This window comes from Rhinolophus ferrumequinum, chromosome 22, assembly GCF_004115265.2.
Source record: "Rhinolophus ferrumequinum isolate MPI-CBG mRhiFer1 chromosome 22, mRhiFer1_v1.p, whole genome shotgun sequence".
NCBI classification, from domain to species: domain Eukaryota; kingdom Metazoa; phylum Chordata; class Mammalia; order Chiroptera; family Rhinolophidae; genus Rhinolophus; species Rhinolophus ferrumequinum.
Window position 1 is genome coordinate 2,699,058 of NC_046305.1, and position 26,351 is coordinate 2,725,408.

General features: G+C 56.8%; 1 protein-coding gene across 4 annotated transcripts in view; it reads left to right on the forward strand.

The window, feature by feature from the left end:
* C22H1orf226 (chromosome 22 C1orf226 homolog) overlaps positions 1-26,351 on the forward strand; it is a 126,672-nt gene that overhangs the window by 16,537 nt on the left and 83,784 nt on the right. For all 4 annotated transcript variants that reach the window (XM_033092412.1, XM_033092413.1, XM_033092414.1 and 1 more), the window contains exon 2: positions 22,550-22,621. In XM_033092412.1, the coding sequence (XP_032948303.1) occupies positions 22,550-22,621 (72 nt within the window). The remainder of the gene's footprint in view (positions 1-22,549; positions 22,622-26,351) is intronic.

The window sequence follows — 26,351 nt, forward strand, 5'->3', positions numbered from 1 at the left end:
CACTTCCTTGGTTAAAGCCTTTGGCCGCAGAACCTTCTGCGTGAGCCACAGGCTGTCTGTGTTGGCGTGCTCACCCGTGACGGACAGAACGCAGCCCCCCCTGCCGTGTATTATTTACGTTCCTAGAAACAGCCCCACATGTGAGTTGCTGTGGTCTCCAGTGAGAAGACGTGTGGCTCAGACAGAGACAGCCTCCCGTGGTTACGTGTCCCTTCCCCCGTGTGGCCCCAGGACCCGTCCGCTCCCATCTGGGCTGCGTCTCAGAACAGGCTCCTTGGCCCGGTGGGGCGTCTGGTGGAGGATGGTGGGGACAGGATCAGAGGTGGGGGTGCCTGGAGACGGGGGTGAGGGGAAGCTGGCGCCGTCCCTCGGCCTCGGGGGGAGGGAACTGGAGGCCGGCAGTGGAGGCTGTGCTGATATTGGTTCCGGTGGGGGAAGCACGGTCGTGGGCACGGAGCTGGAGCACTGGGGCAGTCCCAGCCTGACCCGGTTGGCAGGACACCTCTGTACAAGCCAATGGGAGTGTCTGAGGTCCCAGAGGAGTCCCGCCAGCCCACAGTGGGGTGTGGTTCTGATCCTGTTCGTCCTCATCCGGGAGCACCCACCCACGTGGGAGAATTTAAAATCTTTTTATTGCTAACGCTAACATCATCATAGAGCGTTTGGAAAGCCAGGGCCACACACAAGAAGGCCTGACAGTGAGCGGGAGATGCCAGTGGTGAGTGGTCAGTACGGTTTCCGGTCTGCGTCTATCGGTAGCTTGGGGGCACCGTGCCCAGCATGCAGAGAGTTCCTTAATTTGAGCGGAAAGACTGGGCCATCCGCCATGAACTCCAGTGTTGGGCGTGGCCACGTGGCCCTCCATCATGACACGGTCACCTGCTTTGCTGGACTATGGCCTGGGTTCCACCTGAGAAACAGACCGGCAGGAACCAGATAGGTACACGAGGAGGTTTAGTGTGATGACCTGGTTTTGGTGATGGTGGGGGCTGCCAGGCAAGTCCGAGAGCCATGGGGCAGGCTGCAAGGCTGGGACGCTGGCACAGACTGAAGCTGCTGCCACAGGCAGGACGGCCCTCTCAGGGAGGCTCAGCTGCGCCCTCAGGCCTGTCCCCCGAGCCAGTCAGGCCCACATGTGGTCCAGGCCCATCTCCCTCACCTAAGGTGGAGCAATTGCGGATTTTCGTCACATCTCCGAAGCACCTTCTCAGGTGACGATGGAATGACCGGGGCCTGCAGCCTGGCCATGTTGACATATAAAAAACATCATGCCTGGTAATTCATCCTGTGTGAAAATTAATCTGGGGGCTGGGTGCGTCACCGCCATGGTGGCCCCACCCCTCCTCCGACCCCTCCGTGTCCGATGTGCTTACAGGTCTGCAGGAGACGCCGAGCCTCGTCGTGCTCAGTGTGGACTCGTTCCGTCCTGTTGCACTTCTGCTTAGCTTGGCTCTTGTGTGCCCGTGGCCTGTCCCAGGGCTAAGCTGGAAGCCCTGGCAGGGATGGGATGGCGTCTTCTGTTGCACTTGTCTGTCTGTCTGTCCGTCTGGTCTGAATCTACACTGTGGCGCCGTGAGTGGCCTAGGTGAGCAGTGACGGTGGCCGAAGTCCAGGTCCCAGAAGGCCAGATTCCTGTTACAGTTCCTCACAGAAGAGAAAACAACTTGGTATTTTGTTTGTTTGCTTTTATTCATCCAACACACATTTCCAAGAGCCCGCTGTGAGCTGGAGGTTGTCCTGGGGACGGAGGACGCAGCAATGGAGACCTCGCCGTCATCTGGCATTTACCCTGGCCTACAGGATGGGGTGCAGACGGCATTTTCTGTTTTTCTAAGTTCACTAAATCCCAGCGCTTCTTATTAATAAGTGAACCCCCACCCCCAGGGGATATACTGCCTTTGTCATGCACCTCATCTCCATGCCACCTGGGGAGTTTGTGCCTTATTATTTGGCATGGGGTTTCGGGACATAGTCATTCAGCTGAATTGTTACTCACTTCCGTTCACTCAGCAATCTCTTCTCCTGTGGTTTCATTCTAATCATGAACTGTTCATTCCTTGTACATATTTACAGAAAGTTCATCATACCAGAATGAAATATTCAAAGTTATTTTAAATATCGATCATTTTCTTCATCATTACCCAATATCCCTGGATGAAAACTCCTCAAAAAATACTTGTATTCCAAAGTGAAGTTTATTTGTAACCTTATTTCTTTAAGAGGGTATTTGCTCTTTAGAAGGTGATTTAAGCGGTAGAATGTAACCTATGAGTTGTACAAGTGGGAAACGTTTGTTCTACATTCAGCCCCTACTTCCCTTTATTATTTGAGGGTATCTGTTTAAGCTGAGGCATTCCTGGACCACGAGGCCCGCCTGGGACCCCCCGCCAGCTGATTAGTTGGGTGGTGGCTGTTGAGTCGCTTAAGAGGGTCCTGATGCAGCCGCTGCTTCTTTTTACCAGTCTCAGGAGATTCTCATTTGTCCCTTGTAGCCCTGGCTGCTTTTACCCTTTACTCTGCACACGGGGTTCACAAGGACTTGCAGGTGCCAGGGTACTGATTTTTGTGGGTGCCCTTGTTATCTGCTGCCAGGGGGTTTCAGGTGCTCAGCTTAGCTTCTCCGACTGCGCTGTCTTCGTTTTCCAGGATGTACCTGCTTCAGTTTTAGCTGCAGTCTGCCCACTCTGGCCTCCTGTGCGCTGGCCTTCCTCAGAATTCTGTCCTCTCATCTGGCCATGGTCCCACGTGCCTGTGATAACTGTTTTCTCTGGGTCTCTGCCCCCTAATTGAGTAAGCTGGGCCCTTGTCATCTGACCTCGTTTTTTCAGTGGCCATTATTGCTCAACGGCCCACTGACCAGGCTCCCTGGCGTGTGCAGCATCCTGTGCCTTCCTACCACTATGTCCTCGCTTGTTGTCCCTGCCGGGAACATCCTCTCTTTCCACGTGTGTATTGATTTATCCCACTATCTCAGCTCAAATGACACAAGCTCCGAAGCTGGCCCTGACCTCTGCTTCGTTAGCAAACCGTGCAGTCCCCGTAGAAGCCTTCACACGTTAGTGCCGGTCTGCATGGGGCCGGGAGCTCCTGCAGGGTGGCGATGCCAGTTCGATCACCTGCTGTGTCCCTTGGTGAGCCTGTGCTGGGCCCCTAGCAGACATGCACTGTGTGTAGAAGAATGAGTGAATGCCAGCCTGTCCTAGCCACCAGGCCCGCGAGTCCTGCCCCCGCCCCTCAAGGACTCTGACCGTCCTCACGACACAGGTGGTGTTTAGAGACCTCGTGATGCTGCTGAGTTCAGTGTCATCCCACACATGTGGTCTGTGATGTGATTTATGCGTGTTCCCTTTTCCCACCAAAACAGAAAGTCTCTTGAGGACAGGGACCTCCGTCACTCTACAGCAGTGAGAACTCTTATCAATTTCTTGAGCGTAACAGATTTACTTGTGGCCAAGTGTTTGCATATCAGCCTTTCAGTCGGGGAGATGTTGTGTTAGACTTTGTCTCTTTCTTGTTTTGTCCTGTAACTTAGCAATAACAAAATAACCCCTGCTACCTTTCATTGAGTGCTCTCAGGAGGGACAGCCAGTGTGTTAGGCCGTCTCTCCGTGGTTTACATCAGGGTGCAGCGTTGTCCAGGGCGGGTGGCTGGCAGAGGCCACCTTCTTACTGAGCAGGAGTGGGGGCCCTCCGAGACATCGTCTAGTCTGCAACCTTCTCCCAGGCTCTGTGGTCTGTGTCACAAGACGGGTGCCACGTCGGTGCTATTAGAGTAAGGCCAGCGCCTGCACGGCAAGTGTAAGCCGGGATTTGTCGGATGGATGGGTTGCTGGTCGTCAGACTCACCCGAGGAACTGAGAAAACAACACTGATTCTCAGGACCACTGGGGCTCAGTGGGTCTCATAGTCCAGGCTTGGCACCTACAAATTTACGCTTCTCCATCTTTCTACATGTAAAAGAAAAATGAGACCTAGGGCAATGGATTTGGAAAAAAGGCTTAGTCATGAGTGAGGCAGAAACATTTTCCCATTTTCTTACTGTTTTTGCACCCACAGGAGTTTCCCCTGTAGGTTTCTGTGCTGGAGGAAGGTTGTGCCTTCAGACAGGTGTGTATTATCAAATGTTTGTTTGATGCTTGGTCCATGCCAGGTGCTAGGTGCGGGGATGCAGGAGACCTTTGGTCTTGGGGCGCTGGATGCAGTGAGAAGCCCGTAGATTAGCAGATAACTTCATTGACATGTTGCTGGTTTCATGACAAGTGACAGCAGGACCTAAGTGGAGCCCCACAGAGATATTAGTGTCTTCGCTGTATTAGCCACTGAGGTAGGTGGGCCAGAAACAGGTAAGTCTGTGACATCCTGTGGTGATGGCTGGCTCGGTAAACAGGCTGAGCCAAAGTACCATGTCCTTGCAGGATGTTTCCCTGGACGTTGGAAAGAATGCAGAGTGACCTGACTTAGCTGCTGTCACACTCAGCAGAACAGCCCTTTTATGGGCCTCGTGGACGATCCCTGGGCGCCTGTGTTAACCGGTAGCATCTCTGTTTGATTGTGATGAAGATAAAGACAGGCAAGAAAGCACCAGGCAGGGAGTGAGAGCCTGTGGCTGGAAGAGTTCGGGCCGGTGCCTGCAGTCTCCAGTCCTCGGGCTCATCGCCTGTGAAGCAGCGGTAACAGCGTTGTCGGCTCGTGTTGTCAGATTAGCACAGGATCAAGTGAGATAACGTGGGAAACACTTTGGAAACTGTCAGCTGTACAGTGCAGTACCGAGTGTGGTGGCAGTGGCACATTTGTGTCCCAGACACGTTGCCCCCAAGGTTGGCAGAAACCTCCTGACCCTGGTGGGGGTTGTGGGACTTTTGAGGCAGTCCCTGGGGATGGGGTGGGCACCTGACTCAGGGCTCGAGGTGCTGCATCGGACACTCTCCTTCCGGCAGAACGTGGTGCTCACACGTGTGTCCCCAAACACAGGAGTCCATGGGGCGCTTGGGGTGGGAGACCGACTCCTGGGGAGCCTGGGGTGGGAGTGCAGAGGACTCGGCTCTGTCTGCCTGCTCAGGTCAGCGGAGCGGTGACCTTGGTAGAGAGAGGAAGTCAAGGACATGCAGATCCGTCCCTGAGCCTCAGGTGTCGTGGAACGGCAGGCCTGCTTTGGACAGTCCTCTGATGAGACAAGGAGTCGTTCCCATGTCTCCAGTAATAGCACGTAACCGTTGCTCCGCTTCCTCTCAGCTCCTTAAGGCAGACTGGGAAGTCCTGGTCACGTGCTCGGGAGCTGACGGTGGGGTCACTGTGTTTCCCTGAAAATAAGCCCCAGTTAAGATCGTCAGCCAGATGGATGCATTTGGATGTTATGACGATGTTCCAGAAGAAGATGACTGTATTTGAATAAATGTAGATTGTTGTACATGAAAAAATAAGATGTCCCCTGAAAATAAGCCCTAATGCGTCTTTTGGAGCAAGAATTAATATAAGGCCCAGTCCTACTTTCGGGGAAACAGCCTCTGCCGGTAACAAGAGGAGCCGGGAGCCTCCCAGGCCACGGTCCCCACGCCAAGCTCTTTGGGCTGTAGCCGTGATGACCTCCTGCGTCCGGGGCCCGGGCCGTCACCAGTGCACAGACCTGCTTCCCAAAAGCCCAGCTTGCTTCTTGCCAAGGTTCCGGCTTCATCTAAACGTGCCCAGTTTACTGTTGGCTCCGGTGGTTCTCTCTGAGCCGCAGGCTTTCTCGTCTCTTCCTTTGTGGCTCCTTTGACTTGGCGCCTACTTGAAACTTTGCTATCAATAGGAGCTAGTGATGGGAGTAAACCAGGTATCGGGTCACGTGTTGGCTGAGATTTGGGGGTCCATCGCTGTAGTTCCGTCTGAGTTCCTTCTCCAGCAGCCCTTTGCCTGGAAGCTTCTCTGGCTGTGAGCGTTCTGTGTCAGTCGCCGACTTAGTCTGTGTCCTTTGTGTCTGAAGTTAGACTCTCGGAACTGAATTCTGACAGCAAGGGCAAGACGGGGCTTCCTGCGGTGCCCTGACCCGGTCACCTTCTAACATGCACCGCAGGCCTTTCCACCTCCCGAGCGCTGTGTCACAGCCTAGCCCGCAGCCACCCTCTATCTGTCCCATCCATTCTTGATGGATCCCAGGCCAGTGGGTTTCCTGCCTCTTGCTCGCCACTGCCTGACCCCAGAGACCATGTGCAGTCTTCTCCAACAGTCTGCACGCGGGGTCGGGCTGTCCTGCTGGTTCATGGTTCTAAAAGTGGCATATTTTATATGAACCAGACTGCAGAATGCTCTCTCCTTTCATAATCTGGCAACAGTATGAATTACTGATATGTATTCTTCTATCTCTTTTATGGGATAGATGAATCTACTTGGTTTTAGCTCTCAGGTGACCCATTAATGTTCTGCTGTGGCACTGGGTGGCCTTTAGCATTTTATTTGACTGTCATATAAAACAGCACCCAAAAATATGTTGGAACTGGTACCGATTGTCTTAATCTTGCTGTCTGCGCTGAGAAGTCCTAGCTAAGTGTTTGCTCAGCGTCTCCTTAATTGCCGTGCGGTTAATTCCTCTATGCTACAGGAAGCCAAGGTATTTATAGACTGTTGTTATTATTTCTGTGGCCGGGAGAATAAGTGGCACTCACCGAGTGCCAGGACCCTGCGATCAGGCCGAGTTCCTGCCCCATGAACTTGGTGCGAGAGGAGCTGGGCCGGGAGGAGGGAAGGCCGACAAGGCATTTCCACAAAACTGTACCTATTCTAAAAGGGAGAGAAAATGAATTCAGTTCAAAAGGACACCGTAGGAATTCAATTAAATGGGATAACACAGATGACAGCCATCAAGACAGCATTTATGCTAAATTACACAGCTGAGGAGTGAGTCACGGCGAGCACAGATAGAAGGGACGGATAGCAGGTCTCAAAGCAGAAATGGTAGGGGTGTAAGGGGTGGGGGGGAACAAGGGGAGATGCAGTCGGTTAAAGGTCAAAGGAAGGTCAACGGCATCCCGGGGCCTACCCTCAGTGCTCTCCCTCCCTGACTGGCTGCATCTCATGACCTTCCCAGGCCTGCCCCTCCCGCCTCTCTGATGTCCCGCCATCCTCTCCCCAGCTCTACTGCTCTGGTCCTGGTCCTTCTTACCTCTCACTGGGCTCGCGTCTCGCCCTCAGTCCATAATGCAGGAGGCTGCCACACAAGCCTGCCCAGAGCTGCGCAAAACCCTTAGTTCCGGGCGTGAGGCCGCAGCACGTGACTGGCCTGTGGGCCGTGCCGAGCCCTCTGTCTGCGTCCCCTCATGTTCTGTGTCCTCCGAGCCTCTCTGGCTGCGCTGGCCGACTCAGGAGCACGTCCCTCTTGCTTCCCTCCCAGGCCTTGTTGAGGCGCCTGCCTGTGGGGTGACATGTGCTCGTAGCTCCTAGGTGACAGGCGTGCCCTCTGTTTTTATCTCCTCGGTGGTCACAGCTGCCGGCTAAGGATGGACTGGCCGTGTCGTCGGGCTGCAAACCCCCCAAGGACAGCGTGCTCGCTGAGTATCTGCAAAGGTATTTGACTTTCATGTACAGCAAGGGGAAGGCAGGCTCGTGGAGTCGTGGGAAGATGAATTTCTTCCTCGTTCTGGAAGGTTTCCAGCACCGGAGGACAGGGGCAGCTGGTGTGATCGCCTTGGATCTGTGGATATGGTCTTGGTGGGGGACCCCTGTTCTGTTTGCAGAACTGGCATTTACTTTGGACTCTGAGAAGCAAAAGCTTTGTCCATTTCCCAAGGGGACGGGCAGGTCTGTGCAGGGAGCTGGCAGAGACCTCTTTACTTTGTAGCTTGGCAATTACCATCACCATCTGGGGATCTGCCTGACAGCGTGAGGGTGGCTGGGCCACTTGTGACCTCTGTGGAAGCTCACGGATGACGACCGAATTTCAAGACCAGCAGTGACAGACGGGCAGACCTGCTTTCTGGAATGGCGTGGGCCTCACCCTGCACGGACTCTGTGCATTTGGAGGGCTACCTGTCGCTTGATTTCTGCATGTTACCGAAATTTGTCCCGGAGATGGAACGTTATACATTGGCTTTCTCTTGAAGTGGGCACTCTAAACATTTTTTAAAAAATGGACTCAAAGCCTGTTTGACGTCGAGCCCCCCCTGCCTGTATGACTGCCATTACGGGTTATGTCGTGTGATGGGGCTGTGACTTAGGCGCGTCCTACCACCCAGGGTCCCAAGATGGGGAGTCTGGTGCAAGCTGCTAGACGACAAGTAGAAACACTCCTGCAGCCCCAGTTAGTGCTGTGATGATGGTGTCTCTGGGAGCCACAGGTCCGTCCCACGAGGGGACTGCTGGGCCGCGTGCTCAGCACCGCACAGCTGTGACCTGAGGCTGGGGCGGAGCCCAGTGCTGAGTCCAGCGGGGAAGCCTGTGCGCCCAGCCAAGCAGACGGGCCTTCCTTGATGTTTGCAGGTCACGGTGGCGCCTTGACCCACCCCCACCACAGCTGCACACTGGGACGTTTGTGACCCCGCCCCTCATGGCTCCTGAGGGGGTCAGCCAGCAGGGGCCCGGGCTCGGCCGGGCTGACGCGTCTGGTGCTGTCCCACTACCCTCTCCACGTGCACCTTCCTTTCCCCACGCTGCAGAGGTCGGAGTGGCTGCTCCTTACCTGGGCAGGTGGGAAAGGTGGTGTCAGGTGACTGGCCTGAGCTGGAGGACAGTAGCTGGTGAAAGACTGTGGGAAGAGGGTTGTGTCCTTTCTTCCTTTAATGCTTCTCAGCCGGCCATAGCCTGGGGGCTGCCGCTGAGCAGGCAGGACTCAAGCCTCCTGGCCTCTCCGGGAGAGGCGCTGCCCTCACAGCGTGCTCTGTGTCTCCTGGAAGAGGGGGACTGCGGCAGGCCACCTGAGGGCGGTCAGCATGCCTCAGCGCTGAGCTGCTCAGGGTCAGCGACTCACAGGGAAGCACCGGGACTCGGGCACAGGATTCTGAGATTCCAGCCACTGCAGGATGGGACCTGAAAAATCTCTGTGCTACCTTTAGTCCTTTGTTCTGGTGATGGAGGCGGGAGCTGAAAGCTGGGGCCCATCTCCTGTGCTGCTCCGACGTTGTCACTGAGGGTGTCCCCCTGCCGCGCAGCTTAGGGACACGACCTCTGCGGCAGTGTCACTTCCCACGTTGCCTGTCCGTCTTCTCCCCTCTCGGTCAGTTCTAGCCTCTCAGCCACACTGGTCAGCACATTGAAGTTCTGGGCCACCCCTGTCACCGCCACAGCCATTTGTCTGGATCTGCCAGGGGCTTCTGGGTGCGTCCTGTGTGCTGGTGTGATTCTGGGCTGCGCTCAGGGCCAGCCGTGCGTCGCTCAGGGCTGAGGGCACGAGAGGTCACCTGAGCTGTTTCCCCTCACTGCCCGGGTGGGAGGACTTCCTGCCTGTTGCTGCTTGAAGTCCAAACCCTGTGTCCCCTTACTCAGTTACCTGCCCTCCTGTGTCCCACTGACCAGAACCCCACCTCCCGCTGCAGCCACTCAGTGCTCTGCTCTGCCTGATACACACGTGCAAACGTGGTGCCACACACAGGCCGGCGTTGCTCAGGTTCTTCCTGTTTCGGAACCCACAGACAGAACACCCTCCTGAGTGGGGAGAGGGTCCCAGCAGCCGGGACTGGCCTGGATGGTTGGTCGCGTGTGGGCCTGTGAGCGAGCGAGAACACGTGGGTGTGGTCGGTGAGCTCTGTCACGCTGAGCGTCACTCGTGCCACGGACACCCAGGCAGGCACCGACTCCTGGGCTTTCTTAGGATACACATGTGCTGTTTGGTGGAAACTCCACCTAATACAACTCATATACTCGTGTGCCAGTCGTATTTCCCTCAAAACCGAGCGTCTTCGTGTATCATGTCACATGGTGCTTGTGGGTCTGTTTCGGGGGCAGCTAGGTGGGTGGCTCTTGCTTGCGGCTTCCAAGAGATACGGTCAGGATGGCGGCATGGCTACCGCCGCCTGGAGTCTCGCCGGGGCCAGAGGGGCCAGCTTGGCAGCCCCAGAGCAGTGACCTGGGAGCCAGAAGGGGAGGGAGGGCTGTGCAGCAGCAGCTGTACGTCTTCAGAACATCACTGCAGGATCCCATGTGTCGTTGCCACACAGGGAAGCCTGGTCACATTCAGAGGGGCCTGCACAGGGCGTGACCCCTGGAGGCGAGTCCTGGGGGCCACCTGGGGGCTGGCTGCCACACCCCAGCGTCTCAGTGGCGTATCTCAATAAGTATCCCCACTCTCTCCACAGCCCCATGGGGGAAGGGGGCTGGTTCTAGGCCATCACTTGGGGACCCAGACCTTTTCTGGGATCTCGTCCCCCGCCCTCACCCCAGAGTCCCCATTCATCTGGAGATGAGAAAGGCAGCAAGGGTTTCCTGTGGGACTTCTCATAGCAGGTGTGGAGGTCGTGGACATCACTTCTGGTCACGTCCATGGCCGGAACTCACAGGATGTCACGAGTTAGCTGGAAAGTGGTGGCAGCTGCTCAGGCGGAATGGACATTGGCCTTGTGGGTCCTGCCACGTCTCAGAGTCTCACAGACCTGGGGCGAAAGCTGTCATTCCACAGGGGAAAGTACTGGCAAGTGGCCGGCTCTGCTGGTGGCAGTGGGTCAGCATCCCCTTGCCTCCCCTTGCGTCTACCATGCGGGTGGCAGGGCTGCAGGACCAGGCAGGCTGGGAAGCCACGCCACCTGACGTTCCTGCGACCTCCCAGCCCTTCTCCACAGGAAGCGTCCACCCTGCACTCAGCGATGGTGCCCGCTCTGCCCCACACGTGTCGTCCTGCTGACCTTCCACACCACACCCGCCACTTAGATTCATGTCTGTTCTGCAGAGGACACTGAGGATCGGTGAGGGTCGGGAAGTCCCCGAGACGCCACAGCCACATGTGGTGATGCTGAAATCGAGAGCCTTTGTGCTCCGCCCGCTGCCCCGAGCCCCTGGAGGCGCCGCCTCCCAGTCCGGTGATGCTTCTCTGTGACAGACTTGCCATGGCCTCCTGAGAACCACCTCTGTCCCTTTCCAGGAGCCAGGTGGTGTCCGAAGACCATCCCCAGCCAGTTCCATTGCCCTGCGCTCTGGGGCCACGTGTCTCATTATAGCAGTCACCTGGTGTCCCTGTAGGGCTTTGTGTTTTTCCAACATGCGTTTGTGTCCGACCACTGGTTTGAGCCTGGCAGACCCCTAAGAGGGCAGGAAGAACAGCTGCCCTTACACTTGGGAGGCTGAAGCCTGGAGAGGTCAGTGTGCCCTCCTGGTGGGCAGTGGGGCCGTGGTGAGGACGGCTGTGTGGTTTTCCTTTGGTTTGGTTTGCAAATGTGGGAAGAGTGGCCCAAGAGGATAAGGCTCTGTGGGGAAGGGTGCGGATCCAGTTCTTGGAATCTGTACAGAAACACACACGTTGACATTAATGTGTGGTTATTAATAATTGCATTGTGCTCTCAAGCAGCATTTTGTCCATTTGGCCCCTGATCCATCCTGGGCAGATGACGGAGGCAGAGCCTGGCATGGCTGAGTGCCAGTTTTCAGAGGGCGTCCCTGTAACCCATCAGGACGGGGCTGAGCCTGGGAGACGTCCCCAGGGGCTGCTCTTGCTCTCCCAGCACCTGCTCCTGCTTTCCTTTCCTACAACTGTGAGAGAGGTTGTGCTTAGCGCCACAGCTGCCAGCACCTGCAGCATCCCAGGTGGGTCAGGAATGTTCACCAGTGAGGCACTCGGGTGCAGGGAGGGGACACCACCTGGCAACCAGCCAGCATGGGGTTCACCCAGGACACGGACCTCTCAGGATGAACACAGGACAGCTCGAGGCAGACCGGGCGGCTGGTCATCCCGACCACTTCTAAAGATGCTTCTGGGGGCCCTCACCCCTCCCACTCTGGCCCCTGCTTCCTGTACCCAAGGCTCCCCATGGCTATGGCAGGTGAGCCGCTGGAGAAGGCGGCGTCATGGAGGGGCCCTGGCCCAGGACGTGCCACCGCGTTTTGCCCAGTGGCTGCCCCTTGGCCCGCCGGGCTTTGGCCCCATCCTCCTTGTGTCCATGTCTCTGAAGCTCCCAGAACTGCAGGGATGAGGTGGCCGGGACCAGAGGTGTCTGTGTGGGAGCCCTCCCCCCCGCCACCCCCCGAGGACAAGACCAGACGAGTCTGTCGGGGGCTCACAGACATTCATTCGATGGACATGAGCAGCGTGTGGCTCCAGGAGCTCCGCAGCCCGCAGTGCTGGGGCTGTGGGGACGCACGGGGACAGTGGGAAGGCCTCGTGTGTGAGCAGAGAACCGGAGGAGGCTGCCCGTGTGGGAAGGATGAGGGTGTCCAGCGCGCACCTTGTTTAGCTCTGTGGTGTGAACGCGACTTCCCCCCCCCATGAAAATCTTTATTGAAATACCAATTTCTCTTTAAGAAAATCCTTGAGAGATGAATAAGAACCCTTGACGTGTCTCAGAACGGGCGGCAAACGGTGCGACTTGAGGTTCAGTTGTTAGGCAGGTGGGGCGCAGTCTTACTCTGTGTCCTAAAGCATTTTCTCGTGTCCCAGACGCCGGCCTGCCCCCCGTCTTCTCCCCCCGGCCTGTCCTCGCTCCAGGTCTCCAGGCAGCGGCTCCCAAACCCGCTCTGCGGAGAAGGCATGGTCGGTCCTCACCGTTTCCCCTCTCACCATCTCTCTCTTCTTTGCGCCTCCCTGAGTTTTGGCAAATAGAAAGCACTCTGTCATTTTTCGTAAAGAAAACTTATGAAATGCAGTGCACTGTCCCACGTGGTCCCCTGTGAGGTCCCCTCTCCCAGGTGACGAGGAGGCTGGCCAGCCGGCCCACGTGTATAGAGCAGCTTCAAAGTGGCAGGGCTGGGCCTGGGCCTGCCGGCCACTTCATTTGACTCTGTCACTCTGTTATCTTTAGAGACTGGCTTGGAAGTCAGGACACCTGTGTCATCGGCTCACCTTGACCCAGCACAGGGGTGACAATGACCATGTCACCAGTTACTGCAGTCTAGCTAGGGGACATTGACTAATGTAGGGATCAGACAAATATAAACTCAGCCCTTCTAGTGACTCCACGTGTGGTGTGAGAACGAGCTAGAGAGGGAGCTGAGGGGAGAGGCAGGCGTGGAGCCAGCTGCAGACACCGCGTCTTTTCACCCTCCCCGGCTGGGCGTCTTCCTCTGTCCCGCTGCTGCCCCCTCAGTCTGTGCCCCCAGCCTCTGACTGCACAGGGCCGTCCCCTGCCCTCAGGCAGAACAGACGGAAGCTTCCATGTTGTGACTGGAGGGTATCTCTGAGTCCAAGTGTCACTCTGGTGACCTGACGCTCTGTGCTGGGACATGATTAGCCTCTGCGTGCTGGGTCTCCATGAGATGCTGTCAAGGTTCAAGTGTGTCACGTGGCCAAGCTGGTGAATGAGGATGTTTGCTGCCACTGTTGTCCCAACACGGCTAGTTGTCTGATTGATCAGCTGTGTGGGATGGAGCTGAGGGCCTGGAACCCAGGACAGGGCCATCCTGGTGGGGTAAGGGAGGTGTGGGGCCACACGGGAGGAGGGCTGGGCAGAGGGGACCTGGAAAGGGCAGGAGGCGCCACATGGGAGAGGCGACAGGTCACCAGAGACAGACTTGGCTTCTGCTAGTCTAGTTAACAACCGGTCTGTCTCAGCATCATGTGCCCCGTCAGACACACAGCGTGTATCGTGTTATTTTCTTGACTTGTGTGGGAAGGAAGGAGCTGGTATCTGTTGTGACTGCTGCACACAGTGTAGCCTGATGTCTGAGCCAAGGGGACAGGCTCGTGTCCCCACCTGCAGGTCTCGAACCCGCTGCTGCTTGGGGCTGAGTCCCTGCCTGGGCAGTGGTCCTCACGGGCGCCCCCTGCTGTCTCTCAGCTCTGTCCCTTCTCCCGCTCATTTGCTTGGCTCCTCTGAGCGTCCTCTTTTTTAATCTGCCTGTCCTTGTGCCTGAGCCAGGGCCCTCACGGTGACACTTGGCCTGGTTGGGGCACTTGAGATGCCTTTCTGGGGAGAAGAATGAAGTCTCTCCATAGTGTCACCTGTGCTGTAAAGATGAGAAGGGAAGGCCCGGGGGTGTGGCAACGAGAGGCTCCTTGAGGAGAGGAGAGTCTGAATCCTCGTGGAGACCAATTTTCTTGCCTTCAGGGAGACCCTCCTAACAGAGCTGTTGTCTGAGGTGGTGACTTCGTCGGCGCTGGTATGTAAGCGCCCCTGGTTGCCCTCGTGGCGGGGACTTAGGGAAGACGTTATAATTTCAGGTCTAAGCCTGGAGGGTGTCAGGTGACACGGTCCGTTTTGTGGTTCTTCAGCCCTGAAATTCGGTTTCCTTAGTTTAATACCCCAGGATGTGACCTGCTCTTTTTTCCCTTTCAGTCATAATCTTTGAATGTTGGAATTTTTAAGTTGGAAAATGTATAATGTATTGTTTTACCTTTTTTTCTTGCTGCGTCTTTAAAAATGTATCCCTGCCTGGACAGTCGGTACTGTTTCTGCTGGGGTCGCCCAGGCCGTTGCAGAGTCGGCTGGCGTCTGGACTGTCTGCTCTGGAAGGGTCCGCATGCTGCAGAAACTGTCTGTTCTGTGAGCTTCTGGCTCATTTTGCTGCGTTAGAGAGTGGGAGGGAGTATGACATGGGATTGCTGTGCTCTTACAACGTAGAAAAAATTCAGATTCTTGAGAGGAGGGAAATGTGTCTTCTAGACACATTCTAGAGTTAAAATTCAGTAGCTACGTCTCACTTCCCCAGGGATTTGTTATCTGATGAACTCCAGAATCAGACGCCAGCCAGCAGCAGAAAGGCCCAGAAGAGAGGTCTGAGCAGCTGGGCAGGTGCCCGGGCTCGTCGCTGACCCGAAGGACAGCATGTTAGAAGCTCATCACGGCTCAGCTTGGAGGCATTTGCCCTGTCTGTCCACGGCAAACCAAAGGGGACAGTTATTTCCGTGAGCAGTAACAGCTCTGCTGCGATCTAACGCGCACACCATGGAATTCCCGTCAGGTGTGTGCAGCTGTGGTTCTTAGCGCACTGCTGTGCGTGCAGCTGTGCAACCGTGACCACTGGGTCCCCTCGGACCCCTGGATCCACGAGTGCACTGCCTGTGTCTATGGCTGTGCCTGTTCTGGACAGTTCCAATAAGTGGAAACATGTAACATGTGGCTTTTTGTGACTGGCTTCCTTCACTTAGCCTAATAGTTTCCAGGTTTGTCCCTATCGTAGCACGTCATTACTTTGTACTGACGAATACCATCACACTGTCTGGATGTGCCCTTTGCTTTATCCATCCATCCAGATGGACAGTTGCATCGTTTCCATTTTTTGGCTTTTCTGCGTAATGCGGCTGCAAACGTTCACATGCAGACTTCTGTGTGGCCACGTGCCTTCGTGAGAACTGCCCAGCCATGGAGCTGCTGTTTAACTTTGTGAGAACCTGGCACACTTTCCCAAAGCATCTCACTGTTTCCTACAGTAACGTGCAGATTCCAATGTCTGTGTCCTTGTCAATACTTGTTATTGTCTGTTTTTATTTTAGCCACCCCAGTGGGTGTGGAGTGTATCGCATGGCGACTTGGATTTCCCTAATGACTGATGAGTGGGCTTCGCTTACTGCACTTACTGGCCACCTGTGCACAGTACATCCTCACTTAACGTCCTTGGTAGGTTCTGTGACTTTAGGTGAAAGGACATCGAAAGATACCAGTTTTACTGTAGATTAATTGACATAAATAAGAGTTAAGTTCCTAAGGGATCTCACCAATGCTACAAAGAAATGACGTTATTTGAGGGCCTGGTGTGTCGTCTTTGGAGAAATAATACTTGTTGCTTTGCCCAGTGCTTATTTGGGTTGGTCTCTTATTGAGTCGTAAGAGTTATATTCTGGATGAAAGTCCCTTATCAGGTGTGACTTGTAAATGTGTTTTCCCATCCTGTGGGTTGTCTTTTCACTTCTTGGTATGTTTTGAACACACGTTCTGTCCTCTCGACTCCCCACTCCTGAATGAGCGCCTCGGCCCGGGTGGGACCTCTGGCCTGCATCTCAGGCGCAGGTGTGGGACAGAGTTCACGGCCGCATGCTGGCAGGGATGCTGGTGTGGCCAGAGGCTGCTTCTCCCTGGGAAAAACCAGGGAAGGGGGCCTAAGGTGCAGTGAGAAGCCACGAGAAACACTGACCAGAGCCACACGTAATGAAACCGTCGCCTGTGGGACAACCAGGTAACCCAGGGCTGGAGAGACGCGCGAAGGGGCTGTGAACGCCCAGGAAGCCTGGCAGTCTCTCCAGGTCATCACCGTCAGGAGCACTGGCCAGGCCCACCGTCCACGCCGTGGGGACAGCCTGCGCATGCATCCACTGCTCCTCTGTCCGCCCCCTGTCCCCTCACAGATGTGCATGGTGTCGGCATAAAGACAAGTCACCACAAGAACCTGGCACCCGCCCTGAGCACTGAGGGGCGGGGAGGGGTCTGTGACCTCACTCAGCCGCAGTCAGTAGTCACCCCGTCGCATCAGATGGCCTCAGGAGCACTGCCTCTTTGGAGGGGCCGGGGAGGAAGAAAGGGAAGCGTCTCGTTCCTTAGACTGCAGATACATAGAGACGGGTGTGCAGCTGCTTTCCAAGCATTTGGGAAGCTTTTCTGGTGTGTCTGAGGGTGTGTGTAGTGTGAGTGTGTGTGAGTGTATATATGTGTGTAGAGAGGGTGGGGCCAGCGGGGTGAGGACACTGCTAAATGTCACAGGCCGTCCTGCGTCCCCACGGCCCCTCCCGCACACCTCAGCCCCGGGACCCCAGGGGCCCTCAGCTGTGGGCAGGGGGGCCCTGGGCACCCTTTGTCCTTCCCCTCCCCCAGGGCACTTAGCCGAGTGAGTGGCCTGGGATCTGGGCCGCGGTGGCGCTGCAGTTAATGCTGCTTGTTTGATGCTAAATGAGGCGAGAGCGTTGGCCCAGCTCAGAGACCTGCTCAGAGGAATGCTGCACTGTGCCCGGGGCGGCTTCTGCTGGAAGACCTGCTGTCCAGGCACCGGCTGCGTCCTGGCTCGGGTCCCTTAGCCTCGGTGGTGCATTCGCCCTCATTTAATCGGCACTGTGACCGGCGCTGAGAGGGCTGAGAGGACAGAAAGGAGCGGGCAAGGTCCCAGCCCCCAGGGGTCCCCACTGCTGGGGAGGCAGTTGGTGACACGTGAGGGAGGAAAGCCTAGTGCAGAGCCAGGGAATGCTGGGAAGGGACCCTGTGAGGGCACCTTCAGATGGCTGAGTGCACTCAGCAAGCCCTGGTGGGGAGGTGACAGCCCCACATGAGTCTGCTGTCCTCTACTGAAGAGACAGGTCCTGCTCCTGCGGTTGGTCTGCCTTTGGGGTACAGGCAGCTGCCCCTTGTGTGGGCTCCCAGGAGCCACCTGCACTTTGGGGCGTCCCCCGGGCCTGGGCGGGTGGACAGCGGGGGCTCCCCGTGTGACAGCCTGTTGTGCTGATTTCTGCTTCCCTTTCACATTCCTTGGCTGCCCAGCCTCTGGTGTCGGCCCCCAGGCCGGCTGAGTGAGCCACGCGCCCTCGAGCGCCAGCTGGCTTGAGGGTGGGGGCTGCGCTGGGCAAACATGTGTCTCAGCGGCCGCAGGCAGCCCTGTGTTTCTGGGCTGAGTCCCCACCAGTCTGCCTGCTCGGGTCCCTCTCCAGCGCCTTCAGGGTTTCTACCATTTCAGTTAATAGCCTTTATCTTCTGGAGGCTGTTAGGGCCAAGGAAAGCCGGAGGCAAGGACACAGCCCACGTTCCCTCCCAGTGGCCCGTCACTGGCCTCCTGCCTCAGTGTGGCGCGGTTGTCATCAGGGAGCCCAGAGCGACACTGGTGTTAACTAAGCACCACAGTCCGTGTCCCAGGCCACTCTCGTGTCGTGCACACGCGGCCGAGCAGTTTTGCATCTTCCAGGCTTCACGTTTGCTGTTTGATGCTGGTCGAGTCTGATGACACAGTTTGTCTGACTTCTCAGATGCATTTAGTTGTGATTCGTACATAAGCTTTTTTCTGGTCTCTGGACACATTTGACAGAAATCCTGTAAGTGAAGGGACTTCCCTGAGGGGGGCGGTGGCAGGAAGTCTGACAGGTCGATGACACTGGTGATTGTCAGGCTGCTGTCTGCTGCTTCGTGTTGTGAGCTCTGCACCAGGAGACAGCCCAGTTCACTTTAGCACTGTCTTCAGGAGTTAATGCCCAGGAACCAGAAAAGAGAAGTACATGCAGAGCCTTGTGAGGTTTTCAAGGCCCACGGAGGCTGGGCTTGTCCAGAAACCACCGGAATGCCTGGAATCCTCCGGGAACCTCTTGGCTGTGAACGCCTCTTATCTGGAAGATGAAGCCACAGATAAAACTGACCAGACAGGGTCACGTCCTGACCGCCCAGCACAGCCGCTCCGTCCTTCTGGGTTTGCTTTCTAGGTGCTGCTGGAAAAGCAGCAGGCCTGACAGCTTTAAACTGCTTCCCCTGCCCCCCTCAGGCTGTGTGTGGGTGTTCTTAGTGGAGGCCCTGCCATATGTCACAGCAGGGACACTGCAGGTGGCTGAACCCCCCTCTCCGAGTTCTTACAGAGTAGAACGGTGGGCGGTTACAAGTCCACGACGGGAAGGTGGCTGTGCCGTCAGTTCTGGGTAAGCCAGAAATTGGAGGTGCCAGTGTCAGGGCGTCTAGCTTAGGTCCAGGCAGGTGGCTGGGCGAGTCAGGTGAGTTTAGAGTCACTGAGGACTATGGTGGAGGGGAGGGCCCGTGTGGCCGGCATACAGGCAGGACCCAGCCCTGAGGACCCCGTGCCCTTCCCCAGAGTGGGCCTGTCCCACAAGCACTTGGGATGGACATGTGTTTGGTCGTGGAGGAGCGCAGTCAGGTGTGTGGAGGGTCTCCTGTGCCTGCACCTGTACGAGATCTGGTCAGTCAGGAAAAAATGCATCACGTGCTTAGCCACGTCTGTGCCACGAGGGAGCGCTGAGCGTGTTAGAGCGTCTCAGCTTCCCTGGGGACAGTGGGAGGCTGGAGAGGGGAGGCAGAGAGCTGCGGGGTTGCAGAAGCTGGGGGACTGCAGAGAGGGTGTGAGGAGCGGTACTCCAGGCACAGGGAGGGGACATGCTGTGTCCCAGGACCTTCTGCATGACAGAGAGGCTGCTGGGGCAAGCTGCAGCTGGCCTGCGGGCTGTGCTGGCCACGCTGGGGGCTTTGTCATCTCCAGAGCGCTGACAGCAAGCACGGCAGGTCTTAGGAAAGGGGCCAACACTGGAAAGAGGTGACCCTGGCCTTCTGGGGAGGCTGGTTTGGAGCAGGCCTGGAGTGGACGGGAGACGGCAGAGTGTCCGTCGTGGCGCCTCCCTTTCCCAGGCACTGACCCGGAGCCCAGCCAGGGGCCTGCACAGGAGGCAGAAAGGGCCACCGGCTGGGGCATCAGCCTTTGCAGGCAGGGTGCTGGCTTTGCCTGGTCCCTGTGGGAGGTGACAGAAGCCCAGCAGGTGGACGAGGTTCAGGACTGGGAGTGGGAGGTGCCATCCCAGGTTCGCGTGGCCAGTGAAGTCGTGGGTGACGGGCCACCGTGCAGCCCTGGCTCCGGTCTCAGGCTGTCTTATGCTTCCTCTGGCTCAAGATGGAGCCTTGGGAGGGACTGAAGCTTGTCATGCGGGTGGTGACAGTTGGTTATAGAGATGCTCTAGTGGCAGGTTAGACACATACCCCCAGTGTGTACACACACACACACACACACGTGCATACACACACGCACATACACACACGTACACAGGCACACACACATACATATGCACACACGTACACACACACAGATACACACGTGCATACACACATACACACACGTACACAGGCACACACACATACATATGCACACACACGTACACACACACACACAGATACACACGTGCATACACACATACATGCACATACACTCACATACACACATACACACACGTACACAGACATACATATGCACACACACGTACACACACATACACTCACACACACACTCACACACACATACACACACTCACACACACATACACTCACACACATACACACACACACATACACACTTTCACACACACACACTCACACACATATACACACACACACACACACACACACACACTCACACACAAACACACCCCGCCGTGCCGTCTGGCTGCCCCTGAGCAGTAGGCTTTCCCGCCCTGCCCAGCTTCCTGCCACTGGCCTGCTCTTTGACTCACGCCGTCAGTGTGGGTGGGCGGCACTGGGCAGCGACGCCGACCTAAGCCCCACTCCGCTCCTGTCAGTGTCTTCGAAGGACCCTAAGGTGCCACCGTAGTGCCACTGGGTCACCTACTCCAGACTCACTCTCAGGGGCAGGCTTGTGATTTCCCTCCCATGACTGAGAAGGAGGCCGCGACTGTGTGATGAGTGAGTGTGCAGGGCGGCCGTGTGCGTGCTCTGTGGGGGGAGGCGAGTCACACGTGTACACTGCGTGTGCATGTGTGTGAAGGTGCAGCTGATGGAGAGAAGGAGGCCCCTCAGGCAGGCGACGGATGTCCTCGGGTGACCTCCTTCCCATGCAGAGTTGGCGCTCGTTAGGACACCTGTCCAAAGCCAGGCCGCCTCTCCTTTCCTCTCCTCTGTGTGCTTCTGTCCCCAGTGCCCCGCACCCATGTTTGCTGACTGCTTGGGGGTCTCAGTCCAGTGGCAATTGTCCTGAGGATGGAGAGCCCCGCTGGGGGGGGGGGGCAGGAGGGCTGGGTCCGGTCTAGGCAGCTGGGGTCTCCAGGAAGCAGGCCCTTTCCCGAGGTGGCAGGGATCGTGTGGGAGGACTGCCCAGTCCCCAGGCTCACCTGTCATGGTGCCCTGGCTCGGTCGTGAGGTCCTGCTGCTCACATGATGGCCGAGGGGACGTGAGCCAAGTCAGTCCTCCTGCACGGGATCAGGGCAGCAACCTTCGGCGAGCAGCTTCCAGGGCAGGCGTGTGCGGACCGCCCTGGCTGCAGGGCCTTGGAGGTTGGGCAATGACAAGCCGGGCCGCGCATCACTCCTGGCTCTGCAGGCCCCTGACATGGTGACATGCCGCAGAGCTCCACAGTTCAGTCTGCCACACTCTTAGATCTATCTAGCAGCTTCGTTTACCTGAGCGAGTACCCAGGTGCTTCCCCAGCAGGCACATGGCCTGGCCGTCCTGGTGAGGTTCCTACGTGGGCCTGGACCCGGCCGCTCGGAACCACGCTCCCCGGTGTTTGGCACAAGCGGTGGACCCATGCTCGGGGACTTCTTGTGCACTGTTTAGGTTTTGAAGCCCTGCTCACTGGGGCCAGTCCCGGTCCAGAGTTCAGGAAGAACCTGCTGTTCCTGTTGAGCACAGGAAATGGGCGTCCTGCACAGACGGCCGCCCTCTTCTCAGCCTCGATTAGTGTGCTCTTGCATGGGTGCTGGGGCGCTGAAGGTCAGGGGTGCCCCTGGGCTGGAGAGGAGAGGCAGCCCCAGGGGTCTATGTGGGCGGGGTGGCATACCTGAGACCTCAGCACGCGCTGCCGCGTGCGGTTGGCCTCCGCGTGTCTTGTTCCATCCCGCTGAGGAGCGAGTGTAGACTTCTGACCCAGCAGCCCAGCAGCAAGAACCCAGCCTAGAGAGCTGCTTGGAGGAGGGCTGTGCGCGTGACACAGGGTGCATGTTGTTCAGTGGGGGCCATCGTGGCATGTGACAGAGCTGGGAGCGTGGGGAGAAAGGTGCCCGAGCTGTCTAAAGTAAAAGCCGGGCTGCAAGACGATGGGAATACGGTGGGCCTTGCCACATGACATAAATACCGCGGTGCGTCTGCGAGCACATAGGTCCGTCAGCACACAGGGACGGGCGGCGCAGTGTGACAGTGGCCGCTGTGTCCTTTTGCTCTGCGTGTTTCCACATTACCTGAATAGTCTGCAGTGAGGAAGTCCTGATACACTAAACATTAACCTGCCTTACTTGGTTTTTAAAATAAAAATAGAATCAGGTTAAATTTTTAAATACAATTAGTCCATTCCTTTCATCCAATTAGGAGCTCATTCAAGTGTGTTCCCTCTACTATCTAGGGCTAAATGAACGAGCTGCTGTTAATTTAAAAAAAAAAATTTTTTTTTGAGTATTTTAATATGCGCAAAGCACATTTGTCTAAGAGCCTCACAGTCCGACTCATCTGGTCTTTACTGAAGCCCCGCTTTACAGATGAGGAGACTGACACAAAGAAAGGCAGGTGTCCTGCAGGGAAGGGATGGGAGATGGGAACCCGGGGCCTCTGGGTCGCGGCCTGCTGGGTTACGCGCGTGCTGGCCGCGCCTCTGCTTCAGAACACGGAGCGGAAGCAGTAACTAACTTCTCCTTCAGTCGGTTTTTACAAATAAAGTTAGAAATAGGTCCCCAACAACACACCCTTTTGGCTGTTGGTCGTCCCCATCTGTGAAATGGGGAGATGACCTGGGTAACCTCCAAAGGCCCTCACAGCGCTTACACGCTGACGAGGGACCCTCACTACGCCTCTGACCCAGCGTTTGCTTCCCCTGCAGTACGTCGGGAGCCTGGACGTGCCGCGGCCCAACAGCAGACTGGAGATCGTGGCTGCCATGCGTCGGATCCGGGTGAGTGCGGCGCGGGCGTGGGCGGGTGGAGGCTGCGGGGGGGGGGGGGGGGGGGGGGGGGGGGGGGGGGGGCTGCGTGGGCGTGGCGCTGTGTGGGCGTGGGGCTTAGTGGGGCCACGGCTATGCTGGGCCAGATGCAGGCTCTAGCTGCTGGCCCTTGGAAAATCCCAGGGCCCTGCCCGCGCTCTTGGTGTCACCCTTGGTTATGGGCCACGGTGGAAATGGATGTGATGGCTGGAGGTCGGCAGTCCTGGCCGGGTCCTGACCTGCTCCTTGCGCTGATGCCTGGAGCACGTGTGCACGGGACAGAGAAGAGTCTTTATGTTCAAAGACTTTAGTAAAAAAGGTTTGACAGTTGGCTGTTAATTACTCAAGACGTTAAAAAAGTAAAGCCGTTTACTGTGACGTGTACAAGGTGGATTTGCATGTTTAAGAGCAAGTGTGGGATTTCCACAGATTTTCTTCGGCTCGGGAAACGTGTGTGTTGTTTCCTGCCGTGCAGGGCACTGGGGGAGCTCAGTCCATTCCCACCATCGCTTTCCGACTGGTCCACGCAGCAGAGAGAGCAAAACAGCTGTGTGCTGAGCATGGCACACACCTTCGTGAGGGAGCTGCTCCAGTGTGTGCGTTTGGAGGGCGGGTTTAGGGGGTCAGGTGGACTGTGAGGACACTCTGCTGGCCGGGCTCTGTCCTTAGAAGGAGCCAATCTACTGTTGGCTCGTCACCTGTCAGCCGTGTGGCCCTGTGATCTGCTTCCAACGAGCAGCTCATTGAATCAGAGGTGAAGTTAACTGGCCAGCAAGCTGTTTGGTCTGCTGTCCAGTCGCTTATTTGCACTGGCCAGCATTAACAGCAAGAACTCGGGGTGTGGTTTCCTCCAACCCCCCAATTCACTGCGAGGTTGGGCTGCTGTTTTCTTCTCTCCCTTTCAAAGCTGTTTTGGCTGCAGTTACAGTTGTGAAGAACAAGGGCCTGTGATTCCCTGGAAAGGACTGTTCCCACTCTGCCCTTTGATATTGGAGGGGGTGGGGCTAACGCTGGGCAGGAGGTGGGGGCGCGGCCTATGGGCTCCTGGGTGCTCGGTGGACTCCAGACGCAAGCCTCCCAGCCTGGCCAGGGCAGTGCTGGCCTAGCCCCGGCCAGCACAGTGACGAGAAGGGTCACAGCGTTCTCATCTGTAGTGCGTCATTGTGCCCTGCCAGCCCTTTGTGTGGTTGCCGCTGTGCTGTGCGAGGGCAGTGGGTGGGCGGTGCAGACGGAAGCCCGGGAGAAGCCCGGCTCACCGTCGGGGGTGTGTGGGGGGGCCCTGCTTGCCTTTGCTCCCCTGTTCACTCTGAGCTGAAGGTGGAGGCTTGTGGGTTCGCCTGCTGTTCATCCTTCCCTCTCCCTGTTCTCATGGCTGCTCTCCTCACGTAGATTTTCTGTCAGAATGCTCATTATCTGTCTTGGGAATAACTTCATTTTTCTTTTTAATGCGCTTTCAAGATTTATGATGGTTAAAAAACCCCTAACATGAAATGTAACCATTTTTAAGTTTACGGTCAGCAGTGTTCAGTGTACTGATAGCGCTGAAGAGATAGACCCCCTCCCAAAACTTCCATCCTGCAAAACTGAAACTCCGTCCCCATTCGACACGAATTCCCCCTCCCTGTGCCACCAGACCCCGGCACCCACCTCTGTGCTTTCTGTGAATTGACTACTCAGGTACCCACGTAAGTGGAGTCATCCATACTTGTCCTTTTGTGACTGGCTATGTCACTTTGAATGATGCCCTCTAGGCTGACCCGCGCTGCAGTGTGTGACAGCGGGGTGACCGTCCTTTCCAAGGCTGTGTACTGTTCCATTGCGTGCACACAACATGTTTCCTCACCCAGGCATCTGGTGATGGACACGGGTGGCTCCCGGCTGGCGGCTGCTGTGAACAGGCCGCAGTGATCGTGGGTGTGCAGACATCTCTGAGGTCCTGCTTTCAGTTTTTCTGGGGTACACCCAGGAGTGGGGAGCTGGGTTCCTGCATTTTCCTAATTTTTTGTCTGAGTTTAGTATTGCTACTGTCACAAATTACCACAAATATACTGCCTTAAAACACAGATTCATTAGCTTCTGGTCCTGGAGGGAAGAAGTTTGAAATGAGCCTTATGGGGCTGAAACAAAAGTGGGTGGGCAGGGCTGGTTCTTCCTGGAGGTTCCTTCTCCAGCGCCCAGAGGCCGCACATGTGGCCTCTGATCTCTGAACTCTGCTTCCGTTCACACCTTCCCTGACCCTCCTTGTCCCTCTTAAAAGCACCTTGTGATGCCCCTGGACCCACCTGGGTGATCCAGGACAATCTTCCCATTTCTCAGTTCTTCATCACAGCGGCTGAGGTGGCAGTCGCAGGGTCCAGGGATGGCACGTGGATGTCTCCGGGGCATTATCCTGCCGACCGCACCTGCCTTGTTTGTTGTCTGCCAAGAAGGATCCACTGCTTGGTGAGGCCCAGACCAAACCAGCTGATTCAGACGTGGCTGCCGGGTACTGGGTTTTCCCACATTGTCCCTGACCCTGCAACGACCCCAGCAAAGGCAGCCCTAGAGATACCGCAGGGCCACTGGATGGTGTCTTGCTTGTTGTCCTGCAGGGTTCCCAAGGTCTGAGCAGAGGCCAGCTGGCAGAGGAACAGGAGAGGTGGTGAGGGAACAGCTGACCGAGTTCAGAGAAGTTCTGCATGAGCCTCCGCTGGTCCCACACTGGGCCGGAGGCGTGGCCCCTTCGGGCCTGCTCTACGACTGGGTGACTCTGGCAGCACGTGTTTGGTGTGATTTGCATGTCCTTTGTTCCCAGATACTAACAGTCCCTGGTGGTGCAGTTGTGGCCTCCTTGGAAGGAGCCATGTGTGCTCAGCAGAGCTCTGAATGAGGGCTGATGACAGTGGGCTCGAGTCCTGTCCCTGAGTTGACACGTGACCTCGGGGAGGCGTCTCACCGCCATTACCTCCTCGTTCATGAAGGGAGAGGCGGACCTTCTCATTCTGCCTCTGTTGCCATTGTTGAGTGCGGGCGGGCTGATGCTTGAAAACTCCCTTATAAACCGTGAGGGGCTGTTTATGTTGTCGGTTTCCTTTGGTTTTCACAGCATTTCCTCAACGCAGAGAAATGCCCTGCGAGACACTGAGTGGTCCGGCCCAGCTCCTCTTAGCCTGCGTCTCTTGCAGGTGTCAGTGCAAACCCCACTTCTGTGTGGAGCCCCCACCAGGTCCATCTGTCCCTTCCAGGGTCTTGTGCCCCACCTCCTGAGGAGAGCTTGTCACAGCTCTCTGCCTGGTGTGTGGCGGGGCCACTACGCGCAGTAGGGCTCTTGCGGAGTGACAGAAACTTTATCTTAGATGACGCCCCTGTGCGCACAAAGCACTGCAACCCGGAGGCCCCGCCGAGGCAGTGTGGGGAGGAGGCGGTACAGGAAGCCTGACCTGCACCTTCACCCAGGACGCGCTGGGGAGCCCGGTGGCTCCGTGGGCGGGGCGGCTGCTGTCCCCGCTCCCTCGCCTTTGGAACCTGCTCCTGGAAGAGAAGTCTCTGGGGAGGAAGGGGAGGCATCTTGCTGGGCCTGCAGTGCCGGAAAGGGGATGAGACAGGACCGGCTGCCCCAGCACCGGGCACAGACCCCTGCAGTACAGGCGGAGTGCGGCGTCTCGAAGGCCAGCGCCGCCGGCCTGGAGGGCGTGTGCTTGTCCAGAGGCACTCGGAGCTGCCT